Here is a 15,580-nt window from a genome sequence, read left to right on the forward strand (position 1 = left end):
TTTTTTCTTAACAGTAAACCCATAGCTTCTGCTGCAAAATATAATAAATATTCGGACTGCCGCTTGACTGAAAATCGAATGATTAGAATATTCATTTTTAGGAGCACTCCAAATAATGCCTCATTTCCTGCCACGGCTGGATTAAAGGCCACATCAACATATTCGTAAATACAAATTTGTGCATGTTTTTCCTTTTTGAATTTGATACAGTTTTTCTTTCCATCTTCCTCGGTATTCTCCTTTAAACCAGCGTTTAGCATGGCTTTTGTGGCGTAAACTATGTGCAAAGGGGTCCAAACTTTCTTTTTGAATACAAGATCAATGCTAGTTATCCGAATATTTTAAAGAAGAGTGAAGACGGTGGCTTAGGTCAAGTTGAGCTTGGCAGCTGCTGCAGCAAGAGACGCAGCATCAGCCAAGAATTCTTGGGTCGCAAAAAGAAGAGAAAGAAAACGCGAACACAACCAAGCGTTGGGCCATAACTTCTCAGGTCGCAAAAGGCAGTGAAGGCTGAGGCCCATTTTGGTTGAGTTCGGTCGGGAGTCGGTACCCTTCTTCCTTGCTGTCCAAAGGCCGAAACCCTCGACCAGTGCGGCGGCCACTTTCCCCTCCGTCCTTCTCGTCTCCGGCGATTGCCTGCCCGCCGTCAGCGCTCTCGGTAAGACCAACTCCTCCGTCTCCTCGGCACGCAACCCCATCTGAATCCATCGTCAATTTGGCTCCCTCGCTTGCTCACGCCGTCTATTTACCGCAGCGATGTCGCCCTCGAGGCCGCGCCCAACCATCTCCAGCTCCGGTGACCTGCCCGCGGACGCGCTGTACGAGGTCCTTCTCCGCATCCCGGCCAAGGACCTCTGCCGCCTCCGCGCTGTCTGCCCCGCCTGGCGCGCCCTCACCTCCGACCCGCTCTTCGTCGCGGCGCACAAGTCCCGCCACCGTACTGCGCCCCCGCTCCTCGCCATGGGCTACCGCGACGGCAGTGGAGTTAGCGGCGTTGCGATTTCGGATTTGTCGGGCAACGTCGTGAAGCGGATTCCAAGCACCGGGTATGAGATTGTTGGGGTGAACAAGTCCGGTGATCCCATTGGCCGGTTCACAAGCAAGAACGATAGCATCTGTGTTGTGCGCACGCGGTTAGACCTCGTCTGTTTCAACTGGATTGATTACCCTCAGGCCTTCTCGGTGCTGAACCCGGCCACTGGAGCTACCATCGACTTGCCGACGGGCCGCTCGGAGGAATTGGAACATGAGCTAGAGGTGGAGGGAATAGACAAGTGGTGTTGCCAAGTCGAGTCGTGTGCTTTTGGGCAGGTCTCCTCTACCAGAGAGTACAAGGCGCTCCGAGTCTTTAGAATTGATGACCGGCAGGTATGTGAAGTTATCACCTTTGATGGCACCAACCATGGAAGCTGGAGGAGAAAGCAGGACCCTCCCTCCCATATCTGTACCAGTCGCAATATGAGACATGCGGTCATCGATGGTGTGGTGTACTTCCTGATGGATTTTTGTTCCTCTTATTTTGAAACTGGGGGTGTTACCATTGAACCTGGTAGCGTAGCTTCCTTCAACCTCGAGACGGAGGAGTGGAGTGTTCTACGTGGTCCAGAACAGGTGCAGAGTTTTGTGCAAGACAACGAGAATTACCATTACATACAACTTGGACTTGAGTTATCAGTGGCTGAGTTGAATGATTGCTTAGTTATGGTTCATGATATCCATAAGGTATCTATGAACTTGTGGTTTTTGGCAGATTCCGAGAAAGGTATGTGGGTCAAGAAATACATCATGCCTTCACATGTTGCTAGGCCTCGTCTATACCCTCTTCTGGTATTAGATGATGGGAGAATTTACTTCAGCGGGAAGGATTATCTGCAAGGTTTCCTTAGTAGTGGAGAGCCAGGAGGGGGATTTCTGCTTAGTTATGATCCAAGAAATGACTCCGACGCACTAAAACTGAAAGGTTCCCAATCCATTGGCATTTACACAGGAAGCCTGCTGAGTTTATAGAGTAGCTGTCAATGATGAGGTGAATGATGCAACTGGCTGGGTAATGTCAACAATTAGTGAGACAATGTACTGATGCATGCATCAATGGAAAAGTACTTTGCCTTCAAAGTATATTATGTTAATCTCTGATATATTTTGCATGAGAAGATTTGCAGTCTTCTTTGTATGTTGGAATTTTATTAGAACTAAGGACGTTGATAGAGTATGATGCCTCATGTTATCATACCAAATTATAAAGCTGCAAGTTGTAGTATGGCATTAAGGTTCCTTGAGAATTCTCTTAAAAAAAGGTTCCTTAACGCATTGGTGTCAGTCAATCACAGATATTGTTTGACTGTTAATCTTCTGTCTTGAGGCTTGCTTTCTTTTGTCTCCATTCTTTTGCTGGATTTTGTGCTTGTAATCCGCTCCAATTTTGAAGTGGCAAAAATTGACAAATTCACAATGAATAGATTTTCTGTTCTTAGCTACGAACCCAGGACACTGATCTGGAGGCAGCTCATATTGAATGAATATTTGAAATGAGTAAGTGTAATCTCTGGCTCTGGTAATTTGAAAGCTTGCTTCTCCGCTACTTCCATGTAAAATGGGATTATCAAAGCTTACTGTACGGATATTGCTCTTGTGAGTGCGGGAGTCTCTTCCAATTTTAGACCTGCACTTGTGTGGATGCTATATAGAAGTTGTTCTCTAGTATCTCCCTATTTATTTGTTTTATGAAACTTGGAGCATATATTAAGTGCGGAAGAAACTCGGAATATTTCTAGGAAGCACTTCCGACACGTTTGGTTTGCGCTCAGGTAACATATCCAGATTATGTAGTCATCATGGAAAGAATGAGACTGTATCCCTTCCAATTTAGAAAGGCTACTGGTCAATCTGCGTTTAACAAGATACAAGACCTGAGTTGTTGCCACTCACTCGCATAGAATAGACCATGAAGTTCGCGATATGCTAAATCTCTTAAATAACTTTTTTGTACTGCAGGTTACTTGATAAGATAATCGTCTATAGTTGTAAATTAACTCTATAAGGGAGGGAACCAAAAGATATTGCCTTTGATGGTTGTCAGTTTGAAGTTGGGCAATATATAGAGAGAGCTAACATGCACAGAAGTTCCTTATCATTTCACCCTGTATTGTGTTCAACTATATCTACTACAGACTATAGTACAATTCACTTTCTCTACATGCCCTATATTGACATACATATTGTTTTGTGCTAGAGAGTAAAGATAAATATTCAACTTTGATTACAATGCTCAGTTTTTTGTGTTTCCATGTCGGTAGTTTTGCTACACTGTAGGAGTGATAGTCCATATGGCAACTATTGTAGTGATTAGATCATCACAGTGACTATGCGAGGGGCTTTCAAAAAGCAGTTCAAGAGAAAATCTGTTTGGACTTGGGAGATGTTCCATGGACTTCTGTTTTTGGTTCTTTCAATTGTCATTCAAAGTACTACTATTCTCCAATAGAAGATACTTTTACTTTTCACATTTTGTTCCAAGCAAGTTTAATCTCTTTACCTTTGTACCATCTGCTATCCAGTTAGTGCATGTTTGATGCATTAATTCTCTCTTCTCGTATGAGCATGCCAAAGTTGTTTGCTTTGTCAAATTTCTTCCTGGAAGGCTCGAACATAGCAGGGCTTTGTACCATTTCTGTTTACAAATATAATATAGCTAGAATGAAATAAATATGTAGCAGCAGATCAGTTTGTGTGGTTTGAAATGATTACTGGCATTTGCAGAATTTTTTACTGTTTGTAGTTCTGTGTATGGACTTGATGAAACTAGAGGTTTGTTTCTGTTATTCCAGTTACCATATTAGCTTGGCTTAGTTATGCTGCTGTTATGTACAAAATGTTGTTCGCTCACAATTTTTACCTGCTATGCTTTGTTTTAATTTTCTTGGATACCTACAATGTTAAGATTTTTTCAAATACTTACCTCATTTGTGTCTCAAGAATCAAGATACATGAGTCTGCAGTGAATCTCTAATGTTACTGTCTATTCTTTGGTGTCATTAATTTCTTTGTACAAATGGACATATCTGCAGAGAGTGAGCATCTAAGAAGAATGCAGTGAACATAATTGATGCACTGATATAATAATAAAATCAGTACAATGGCAGTTCCTTGTTTTTGCAGAAACAGAGTGAAGAGCAGTTACAAAAGAGAATAGTTCAATTCTAAATTGTATATTTGATGGAACAATTACTTGGAATTTGCTTTTGACTTTCTAATTCAAATTTGCTTAATTTTAAGTCCATAATTAAGCTGTACAGTTGTTGTTCAAGACATGATTATTTACATCTGGACAGATAACTTTGATGTGAGATGGGTTGTAAATAACATTATAACAATTGTTCTTTCCACATTATTGAAGCTAGACGCATGGTGTTTCTCTTTTTTTGGACCCATCCTTATTTCTACAGCTTTTAATTCTTCGTGTCTACCCACTGATTCACTTTCTTCTGCTCCTCCATATTTGCATTTTCCCTTAATGTTGCTTTTTTTCCTTGAGATGCTAGACCATATAGTTTTTGTCACTAAAAAGAAGTATTTTTTCGACTAGTTTTGTATCAATGCATTGGAAGATAGATCAACAAATGAATATCGTTAGGCTAACAGTGTGTGTTTTTTATAAGATAAAATGCATGTTTCACAAGAAACACGGACTGCAATTGACTCAGAATGAGGATAGCAACATTTGCTTCTCTTAGGTAGTTTTATTTTCATTCAACTGTTTTGGTTGTTTCCGTTTAGTGCGAGCCAATGCCCATCAGTTAGCTATATGTATTTTAAATTTCAATTCAGCCTTTGTAGGTGCCATGAATTTGAGACATGGATCCTCGAATCAATTTGGTACTTTCTATAGTGCAAGGAGAAATACTTACAACTTCGTTGGCGCAATATGATTTTCGGGTATCCCTAGCTCATTCTTTGTCAGGTCTTTGTTTCCTTCTTCCCTTGTATTGCACTTCCGATTTGAGCTACTATAGATTTACTCCCCCTCTTGGGCAGTTTTGTTTTGTAGTTTTGTGCATTTTTCTATATTATTGCATAAGTGCATTGATTATTTTTAGTTCATTCTAAGTTTCTAACTTAGCCCTATATCCCAAATTTCTACAGGAATTTGAACTCCAGGTTTTTACTTCATTCTTCCTAGAACTGGACTTCATGTTTTTACGCAAATTTGTAATAATATAATATACTCCCTCCGTTCCCAAATATTTGTCTTTCTAGACATTTCAAATGGTTACAATATACGGATGTATGTAGACATATTTTAGAGTGTAGGTTCACTCATTTTGCTTCGTATGTAGTCACTTGTTAAAATCTCTAGAAAGACAAATATTTAGGAACGGAGGGAGTAACATTTAAAATAGACGGGTGCGGCAACGCACGCCATCAACGATCTAGTTACGATTGAACCTGGTAGCATAGCTTCGTTCAACCTCGAGAGGAGGAGTGGGGTGTTCTACGTGGTCCAGAAAGGTGCAGAGTTTTGTACAAGAGAACGAGCATTACAGCTACATAAAACTTGATCTCCAGTTATCATTAGCTGACTTGAACAGCTGCTTAGTTATGGTTCATAATATTTATAACATATCCATCAACTTGTGGTTTTTAACAGATTTTGAGAAAGGTATATGGGTTAAGAAATACAGCATGCCTTCACAAATTGCTAGCCCTTCTATCAATCCTTTTCTGATGTTAGATGATGGGAGGATCTTCTTCAGTGAAGTGTATTATCATCATAGTTTCCGTGGGCATATATAGGGAGGGATTTCTGCATTGTTATGACCCAAGAAATGACACTTACATTGTCATTTCTTCCTTGTTGTCCAAAGGCCGAAACCCTCGACCAGTGCGGCGGCCACTTTCCCCTCCGGCATTCTCGTCTCCGGCGATTGCCTGCCCACCGCCAGCGCTCTTGGTAAGACCAACTCCTCCGTCTCCTCGGCACGCAACCCCATCTGAATCCATCGTCAATTTGGCTCCCTCGCTTGCTCACGCCGTCTATTTACCGCAGCGATGTCGCCCTCGAGGCCGCGCCCAACCATCTCCAGCTCCGGTGACCTGCCCGCGGACGTGCTGTACGAGGTCCTCCTCCGCATCCCGGCCAAGGAGCTCTGCCGCCTCCGGGCTGTCTGCCCCTCCTGGCGCTCCCTCACCTCCGACCCGCCCTTCGTCACGGCTCACACGTCCCGCCACCACACGGCTCCCCCGCTCCTCGCCATGGGCTACCGCGACGACAGTGGGGTCAGTGGCGTCGCGATTTCGGATCTGTCGGGCAACGTCGTCAAGCGGATTCCGGGCACTGAGTATGAGCTTGTTTTGGTGAACGAGTCGGGTGATGCCATTGGCCGGTTCACAGGCAAGAATGACAAGATCGGTGTTGTGCGCACGAGGCTAGACCTCGTCTGTTTCAACAGGAATGCCCTGTCTGGGTCCTTCTGGGTGCTGAACCCAGCCACCGGAGCTACCATCGACTTGCCAATGGGCTTCTCCGAGGAAATTGCGCATGAGCTAGAGGTGAAGGGAATAAAGGAATGGGACTGCCGAGATGAGTCGTTTGCTTTTGGGCAGGTCTCCTCTATCAGGGAGTACAAAGCGCTCCGCATCTCTACAGTTGATGACCGGAAGGTATGTGAGGTTATCACCTTTGTTGACACCAACCATGGAAGCTGGAGGAGAAAGCAGTACCCTCCGTCCTATATCTGTACCAGTCACAAGATGAGATGTGCGGTCGTCGATGGGGTGGTGTACTTCCTGATGGAATTTTGCTCCTCCTATTATGAAACTGAGGTTTTTACAATTGAACCTGGTAGCGTAGCTTCGTTCAACCTTGACACTGAGGAGTGGATGGGTGTTCTACATGGTCCAGAGCAGCTGCAGAGGTTTGTGCAAGAGAACGGGGAATACAGTGTCTTCGAAATTGAACAAGGGTTATCATTGGCTGAGTTGAACCCTTGCTTAGTTATGGTTCATAATATTCATAACGTATCTATGGACTTGTGGTTTTTGACAGATTTTGAGAAAGGTATCTGGGTCAAGAAATACAGCTTGCCTTCACATGTTGCTAGGCTTTTTTGGTATCCTTTTCTCATGTTAGATGACACTATGAGAGAATTTTCTTCAGTGGGATGGAAGGCCTAGAAGGTATATTAAGTGGTGGAGAGCAAGGAGAGGGATTTCTGCCATGTTATGATCTCCAAGGAATGGCATATGTACTGATGAACTAAAACTGAGAGACCCCAGTTCAATTGGCATTTACACAGGAAGCCTGCTGAGTTTATAGAGTAGCTGTCGCTAATGAGGTGAATAATTCATCGTACTGGCTGTTTACCTTATGTCGTAATGTGAACAATTAGTGAGACAGTGTACTGATGCATGCATCGATGAAAAAGTACTTTTGTGCCTTCCAATTAAAGTTTATTATCGCAATCTGCGGTAACGTTTTGCATGAGAAGATTTGCCATTGTGTATGGCATTTTCAGGAGTTTGGTCAATAAGTTGCTATATAGCTATAGTCAGTTTGTGATAAACAAGCTTCGGAATGCGGTGTTTCAAAATATAATATGCTGCTCCTAATGCAACATATGAGTACATGAATGCATAATCTGTTCCTTTCTTCGAACAGATAATGATTGTCTCACATTTATGTTGTCGATGAATGTTCAATACTGCCTGGTGTACGTTGGTGTCACGCTGAGTCACATCTTTTGTTTCAATGTTATTCTTCTGTCTTGAGGCTGTTTTCTTGTCACGGTCTTTTACTGAATTTTGTGCTTGTAGCCGGCTCCAGTTGTGAAGGGATTTTTTTTTACGAACTCATGATTGATCTATTTGCTGCTCTTAGCTAAGGAATCCAGGACACTGATCTGTGGGCTGCTCATACTGCATGAATATTTGAAAAGAAGTTCATGCAATCTCTGGCCGTGTTAATTTATAGGTTCTCTTTTCCACTGCTTCGATGTAAAATCCAGAGGGTGGCAGGGAGCTCTTCTGCGACACACTCTTATATTTCTTTACGGAGGGAGTATGACCTAACTCTGAAGATCAATGCTTATTGTACAAAGAGCGCGCTTACTGTACAGAGAGAGTTTTTGTGTGTGTGTGCGCGCGCGCACGCTGGACGCTAGTTGGATACTTGGATTTTGCTGATTTTGGTCTTCCAGTTTTAGATCTGCATTTATGTGGATGCCTTTTAGAACATGGTTTCTTGTCCTTTTTCTCGATGAAACTCAGAACATATATTCAGTACTGAAGAAACATGGAAAATTTCTGAGAACCAGTGACAAGACCTCTCACATAAAATTTATCTTTAGCATCTAATTGTTGACTCTAATCAAGCTTTTAGTGCCTAAAATCATCAATTAACTTCTAAAATACTTGCTTTAGAACATGTATCTGCTGTTATGTGGATGGCATGTAGAACATGTTCTCTATCTTGTATTTTCTGTATGAAACCCAGAACATTCTGTACTGAAGAAACTCGGAAAATTTTGAAGAACCAGTTTGCTTTTGGTTAATGCATTTTAGTCCACCCCGCTGAATGCGCTCCCACTAATCAACTACTAAAAAACTTGATTTATCTTGCATCTGCAAATGCCTACTCCATCAAAATGAAACTTTGGCCGAATCATGGGTTATTGGTGGCCTCCCGCTAAGTGGAGGCTGAAAAACCTTGCATCCTATTGGGTCACATGTAGGTTGGTGTCCATTGATGCCAATCAAATGTATAATGCTCGGTACACGGTTAAGGGTATCTATAATGGTAAATGACGATGAACATGTATGATAATCGATGGTTTTCCTGAAGCTCATTAGTTACTTTAACTTCCCAGTCATGCTACACCATTTATTTGTCTTCCATTCCTCAGTCAAACAGAAGTTCTTGACCTCATATGTATAGGCTTGAGTCCGATCCAAATCACTTGATGAATGCAGAACGCCCATTTTTTTTTTTTTGGAGAAACGCCCACGCATCTGATATTCTTATCTTCACAAGTCACAACAACATCAATGCTACCTCGAAAGTCATCTAATGTCTTCATATTCATTATATTCCATTGTACCCTTTGGAGTGGATTTACAAAAGTAAAAGCATTATCAACTTAACCCCGGAATCTTAGCATGTTGATCCGAAACCCTTGGAAAGTTCTTGCAATGAACTAATATTTTTGTGACATTTTCTCTAGGAAAACATAGCAAGATTAGACAGAAAATACAATAAACGGATAAATGTGACCCACTATAGATTTCCTGCAGTTTAATAGAAAAAAATGAAAGCGGCAGTATTGCAACATCATCTTGATCTGTAGCAAAGAGTAGAGAAAGAGGAGATGAGGGTGCCGACAACCGAGGCCGCATAACGCCATGGATCTGGCATGGAAGCATTGGCATAGGAGCTACCACCATTCAAAATTCCTCCTTTCACCTCATTGCTCTCAACAGTGACTCAGGGGAGAAGAACATGGTCAGAGAAAGCAATGGATCTCAATCCAAATGGAAAGTATCTTCCTAATCTCGAGCTCAAATGCTCCTAGTGTGAACAGTAAAATCAAAATAAATAGACAAAAATCTATGATTTCTTTTTGCGCCAAACTTTAAGGAATGCTTGACGTTCATGCAAAGTTTCATCACGAAATCACATTGGTGGAACTAGTGGCAAGAAAAGCAAAATCAAAGCTCCAAAATGCGTTTGAAAATAACATTTTTAGAGCGCCGATTTTGTTTTTTTTACCACGCCTTCCACCAATGTGATTTCGTGATGAATTTTTGCATGAACTCCAAATATTCCTTCAAGTTTGTCACAATTTTTTTCTAAAAGTTTTTTTAATTTACTGTTCATTTAGGAGCATTTGAGCTCAAGATAGAAACTATGGATTCATTTAGGAGCATTTGAGCTCAAGATTAGAAACTATGTGTCCATCCAAATGCTCCTTTATTAGCTAGGGAGAAACAAATAAGATGTAGACCTATCACTACACATGTACGTGCCCCCTTCCACCACATGTTCTACCTTACTCAGAGTCAATATATAGGAAGAGGGAGACAGAAGTTTCTAACCGACTTATTACCTATACTTCCTCCGTCCATAATATAAGACATTTTTGCAAGCTACAATAGCTTGCAAAAACGTCTTATATTATGAAACGGAGAGAGTATACAGGTCGGTTGCTTAAAAAGCGCCACGATGTGTGCCATCCTGGTAGGAGAGGGCAGGGGCGGGTTTTTCCCAGGTTTATTTTTTCACACGCATGTTTTCCATGTGATTTTACATGGAAACAGTGTTTCACCCGATTTTAGTGTTTTTCTTCTAGTTTTCTCTTTTTTTCTTTTTTCGTTTTCTTTCCTTTTTCTTTTCTGCATTTCATTTTCTATTTTAAATTTTTTATTTCCTTCTGATTCTTATTGTTTCAGTATTCAAAATATCTGACGGTCAAACATTTCTTCATCTAGTCCACAAATATACGAAGATACACCAGGACAATAGTGTGTATGCTTTATCCCCCGGCATTCATCTTTGTATGTTGTTGACTGCAAAAACAATCAAACTGCGTGATTGGATTTTTTTTCCAACCAAATCGGTTTTATGGATTTTAAATTGAAAACAAAGTCATTTGCACTATTTTAATTTCAGAATTTGATCACATTTGCCCAAGTTTTATGTATCCTATATTACATACAAAAACAACCCATAGCAATTTAAACGTATGCTGTCTCAAGTCATGTTTCCAAATTTGGTAGTAAGATATTTTGAGGTCATTGTTTACACTAATACTGAATTTGACTTACATACTAGATGGACACTATGTGACAAATTCATGACTATATACTACAATTTAACTAACAACATGTATATTGTGAAATTTATGTGCCGATAAACTATGAAATTCTATCTATGTGCTCTTTGTTTGTGCATATTCTCATATATTATTTCATGAGGAACAACTTCATGATTATTATTTAAATTTTGATATACAATTTCGTTTACATTTTTATCCTTAATTTTCTGCAGCAATGCGTTGGGGATTTGTCTAGTTTAAAAACTATGCTTCATTATTTAGATTGTTGCCATGTATTTTAATTTTTTTTTCAATGTGTGTTAAAAAATTTCATCATATATTTTAAAAAGTACTCACTCTGTCCCATAATGTAAGACGTTGTTTGACACTAGTGTAGTGTCAAAAAACGTCTTATATTATGGGACGGAGGGAGTATTTATCATGTGTTTCAAATAAGTCTATATGGTATTTAAAAATGTTTGTCATGTACTATTTTATAAGAAGTTTTTTTTTGTGTATCTGAAAAATGTTCATCGTGTATTAAAAAACCATGCAAGCACTTTTTAGTTTACATGAATTATTCTCCAAACCCTCGACCACTGCGGCGGCCACTGACGGACGGCCGCTTTCCCCTCCGCTCGGCCGCCCGGCTGCTCACCGCCAGCGCTCTCGGTAAGGCCAACTCCTCCTCCCCCATCTGAATCCGCCGTAGATTTGGCACCCTCGCTTGCTCACCGACGGCATCTACTTACCACAGCAGACGGCGATGTCGTCTTCGGAGCTGCGCCCGCTTCCTGCCGCCTCCTTCTCCGGCGACCTGCCCGCGGATGCGCTGTACGAGGTCCTCCTCCGCATCCCGGCCAAGGAGCTCTGCCGCCTCCGCGCCGTCTGCCCGGCCTGGCGCGCGCTCACCTCCAACCCGTTCTTCGTCGCGGCGCACAAGTCCCGCCACCACAAGTAGCCCCCGCTCCTCGCCGTGGCCTACGGAGACGACGGTAATCACAACGTTGTCGAGATTTTGGATCTGTCGGGCAACGTGGTGAAGCGGATTCCGAATACCAAGTACAAATCTGATCTGATGTTCGACAGCATCCGTGTTGTGCGCACGCGGCTGGACCTCATCTGTTTGAGCTGGGTTGTCTGCTCTCGGGCCTTCTGGGTGCTCAACCCGGCCACTGGAGCTACTATCGCCTTGCCGTTGGGCTTCTCAGAGGAATTGGAGCATGAGCTAGAGGGGAAAAGGCTCTGCCATTTTGAGTCCTGTGCTTTTGGGCATGTCTCCTCTACCAGAGAGTACAAGGCGCTCCGTGTCTCTAGCATTGATGACCGGCAGGTAAGTGAGGTTATCACCTTCGATGACACCAACCATGGATGCTGGAGGAGAAAGCAGGACCCTCCGTCCCATATCTGTGCCCGTCGCCAGATGAGACTTGATGCGGTGATCTACTTCTTGATGGATTTTTACCCCACATACTGTAATACCCCGGGGTTTTAATCACTGAGCCTGGTAGCATAGCGTCGTTCAACCTTGAGACAGAGGAGTGGGGTGTTCTACCTGGTCCAGAACAGGTGCAGATGTTTGTGCAAGAGAACGATGATTACAGTTACGCAGAACTTGACCTCCAGTTATCATTGGCTGAGTTGAACGGCTGCTTAGTTCTGTTTCATAATATTCTTCACAAATCTATGGACTTGTGGTTTTTGTCAGATTCTGAGAAAAGTATCTGGGTTAAGAAATACAACATGCCTTCACATGTTTCTAGGCTTTATAGGTATCCTTTTCTGATGTTAGATGATGGGACGATTTTCTTCAGTGGGGTGGATGGTCTACAAGGTTTACTTAGTGATGGAGAGCAAGGAGAGGGATTTCTGCTAAGTTATGATCCAAGAAACGACACTTATGGTTATGCACTAAAACTGAGAGGTTCCCAATCCATTGGCATTTACACAGGAAGCCTGCTGAGTTTATAGAGTAGCTGTCAGTGATGAGTTGAATAATGCTGGATGTTTACCTTATGTTGTGCATGGGAACAATTAGTGAGGCATTGTACTGATGCATGGCAATAAAAAAGTACTTTTGTGCCTTGAAAGTTTATTATGTTTATCTCCGGTACATTTTGCATGAGAAGATTTGCAGTTTTTTGTTTGTCCCGTTTTGTATGGCAATTTCAGGAGTTTGGTCAATGACCAGTTTGTAACGAACAAGCTTTTCAATGTGGTGTTTCAAAATATAATACGCTGCTCTTTACCCTTTGACGCCAAACCGATCATGCTCTTTACCCTGGTGTCATTGGTGTCACTGAGTCACATATTCTGCTTCACTGTTATCCTTCAATCTCTTGGCGACTTTCTTTTGTCACCATTCTTTTACTGATTTTTGTGCTTGTAGTTCATCTTCTGCTTCAGTTTTGAAGGGACACAAAATTAACGAACTCATGATGAATCTATTTGCTGATCTGTGGGTAACACATATCGAGTGAATATTTGAAAAGAAGTCCCGTAATTGCTGGTTGTGGTAATTTACAAGCTCTCTTCTCTGCTGCTTCCATGTAAAATGGAAATGATGGCAAGGAGCTTTTCTGCGATGAAGAGAGAACTCAGAACCCCAACTCTGAAGATCAAGGCTTACTGTACAAAGAGTGTACTTACCGCACGGGGTATTTTGGTCTTTTGTGTCTGGTACTAGTTGGAAAATTGGGTGTTATGGATTTTGGTATTGTGACTAGGATTCTCTTCCATTTTTAGATCTGTGCTCACGTGGATGCCTTTTAGAACACGTTCTCTGTTTTATTTTATTTTGGATGAAGTTCAGAACATATACAGAAACTCTGAAATTTTCTAAGAACCAGGGTTTCTTTTGGTATACTAGTAGACATGCACGTGTAAGGCACTTCTCACATAAAATTTATCTTTAACATCCAATAGAATTAATGCCTTCTATAACTCTTTTCGTCAACGAACAAGGTGGTTGATTCTAATCTAGCTTTTGGTACCTTAAATTACCAATCAATTTCTGAAAAACTCGCTCTATCTTGTATCTTCAAATTTATAATCTATCTGGGCGAGAATGGTTGGCCTCCTGGTGAATGGAAGCTGGAAATCCTTGCATCTTATTAGATGCCATGTAGGTTGTAGTCAATTGATGCCAATCAGATGTATAGTGCTTGGTACAAGGTCAAAGGGTATCTATGAAAGGTGAATGACGATTAACATATAGGACAATCGACGGCTTACCCGCAGTTCATTAGTTACTTCAACTTCCCAATCATGACTTCCATTCCACAGTCAAGCAACAGTTGTTGACTTGGTATGTGTAGGCTTGAGGCTGATCCAAATTGCACGCACTTGATCTTGTGACTACAACGTCAATGCTTACCTCGAAAGTCATCTAATGTCTTCACATTCATTATATTCCATCCTGCTCGTTGGTCTGGATGTATAGAAGTTAAAATAGTAGTCCCTCTGATCCGAATTAATTTACATGACCTCTATACAATGTAAAATGGATATTGTACAGAGGTTGCGTCAATAATTAGGATTAGAGGGAGTAATAGGTTGACCCTGGAATCTTAACATGTCGATCCAAAACCCATGAAAAGCTCCTTGCAATGAACTGATATTTTTGTGACATTTTCTCAAGGAGAAGATAGCAAGGTTGGCAAAATTAAAAAATATTAAGAAACAATGAACCAATATAGATTTCCGGCAGGTTATAAAATAAAAAGGATGTAAACAACAACAAATATCTATTAAAATATCCATCATTTATTTTAAAACCGTTCCTCGTGTATTTAGAACTGTTCCTCGTGTATTTGAGAAAAGTTCATTGAATATTTAAAAAACCTCATCCATTATTAAAAACTTTTCCTTGTGTTTTTGTAAATATTTATCATGCATGTTTGTTAAAAAATATGAAAAATTCCAAATAATGAAGTATTTCGTAAATTACATGAACATTTTCAAAGTATGTGGACACTTATTAAAAATTAAAATAATTATTCTTGAATACTGTTTAAAATGCCTACCCAATATAATTTATATAGTGAATTTATAAAATAGAGAGAAAAAAGTGAAAACTCAAAATTCATAAGTATAGAGAAAAAAATGACAACAAATGTTCATGAAAAAAATGAACCAGGGTCAGCGGCGTCGCGATTTCGGATTTGTCGGGCAACGTCGTGAAGAGGATTCCAAGCGCCGGGTACACGTTTGTTATGAAAATCACGGGCGATGCCATTGGCCGGTTCACAAGCAAGGAGGATAGCCTCATTGTTTTGAGCGCGCGGCTAGACCTCGTCTATTTCAGCTGGGAAGATTACTCTGAGGCCTTGTGGGTGCTGAACCCGGCCACCGGAGCCACTATCGACCTGCCAACGGGCTGCTCCAAGTCGTGCGCTATTGGGCAAGTCTCCTCTACCAGAGAGTACAAGGTCCTCCGCGTCTCTAGAACCGGTGACTACTGGCAGCGGCAGGTATGTGAGGTTATCACCTTTGATGACACCAACCATGGAAGCTGGAGGAGAAAGCAGGCCCCTCCATGCTATATCTCATCCAGATGCAGGACGGGATCTGTGGTCGTCGATGGGGTGGTGTACTTCTTGATGGATTTTCACTACGCATACTTCAGAACTCGCATGAAAACCACTGGACCTGGTAGCATAGCTGCGTTCAACCTCGAGACAGAGGATTGGATGGGTGTTCGACAGGGGCCAGAGCCGGTGCACAGGTTTGTGCAAGAGAACCAGGTTTACGACGGTTACCCAAAACTCAAA

The 15,580-nt window shown here is 41.6% G+C and overlaps 2 protein-coding genes and 1 long non-coding RNA gene across 3 annotated transcripts; all 3 read left to right on the top strand.

Moving 5' to 3' along the window:
- The first annotated feature begins 516 nt into the window (after positions 1-516).
- Positions 517-2,395, top strand: LOC123107544 (F-box/kelch-repeat protein At3g23880). The gene is made up of 2 exons (XM_044529518.1): positions 517-658; positions 755-2,395. Exon 2 carries the CDS (start codon positions 757-759, stop codon positions 2,005-2,007), a length of 1,251 nt encoding a protein of 416 aa, XP_044385453.1. The 5' UTR covers positions 517-658; positions 755-756; the 3' UTR covers positions 2,008-2,395.
- Positions 2,396-5,855: 3,460 nt separating this feature from the next.
- Positions 5,856-7,349, top strand: LOC123107545 (F-box/kelch-repeat protein At3g23880-like). The gene is made up of 2 exons (XM_044529519.1): positions 5,856-5,950; positions 6,047-7,349. The coding sequence occupies exon 2, from the start codon at positions 6,049-6,051 to the stop codon at positions 7,171-7,173; it is 1,125 nt and encodes a 374-aa protein (XP_044385454.1). The 5' UTR covers positions 5,856-5,950; positions 6,047-6,048; the 3' UTR covers positions 7,174-7,349.
- A 4,035-nt stretch (positions 7,350-11,384) lies between these two features.
- Positions 11,385-13,064, top strand: LOC123107546 (uncharacterized). The gene is made up of 2 exons (XR_006451695.1): positions 11,385-11,480; positions 11,566-13,064. It is a non-coding gene; the product is annotated as an uncharacterized lncRNA (long non-coding RNA).
- Positions 13,065-15,580: the final 2,516 nt, after the last annotated feature.

The sequence above is a fragment of the Triticum aestivum genome, chromosome 5A (genome assembly GCF_018294505.1).
Source record: "Triticum aestivum cultivar Chinese Spring chromosome 5A, IWGSC CS RefSeq v2.1, whole genome shotgun sequence".
Taxonomy (NCBI): Eukaryota; Viridiplantae; Streptophyta; class Magnoliopsida; order Poales; family Poaceae; genus Triticum; species Triticum aestivum.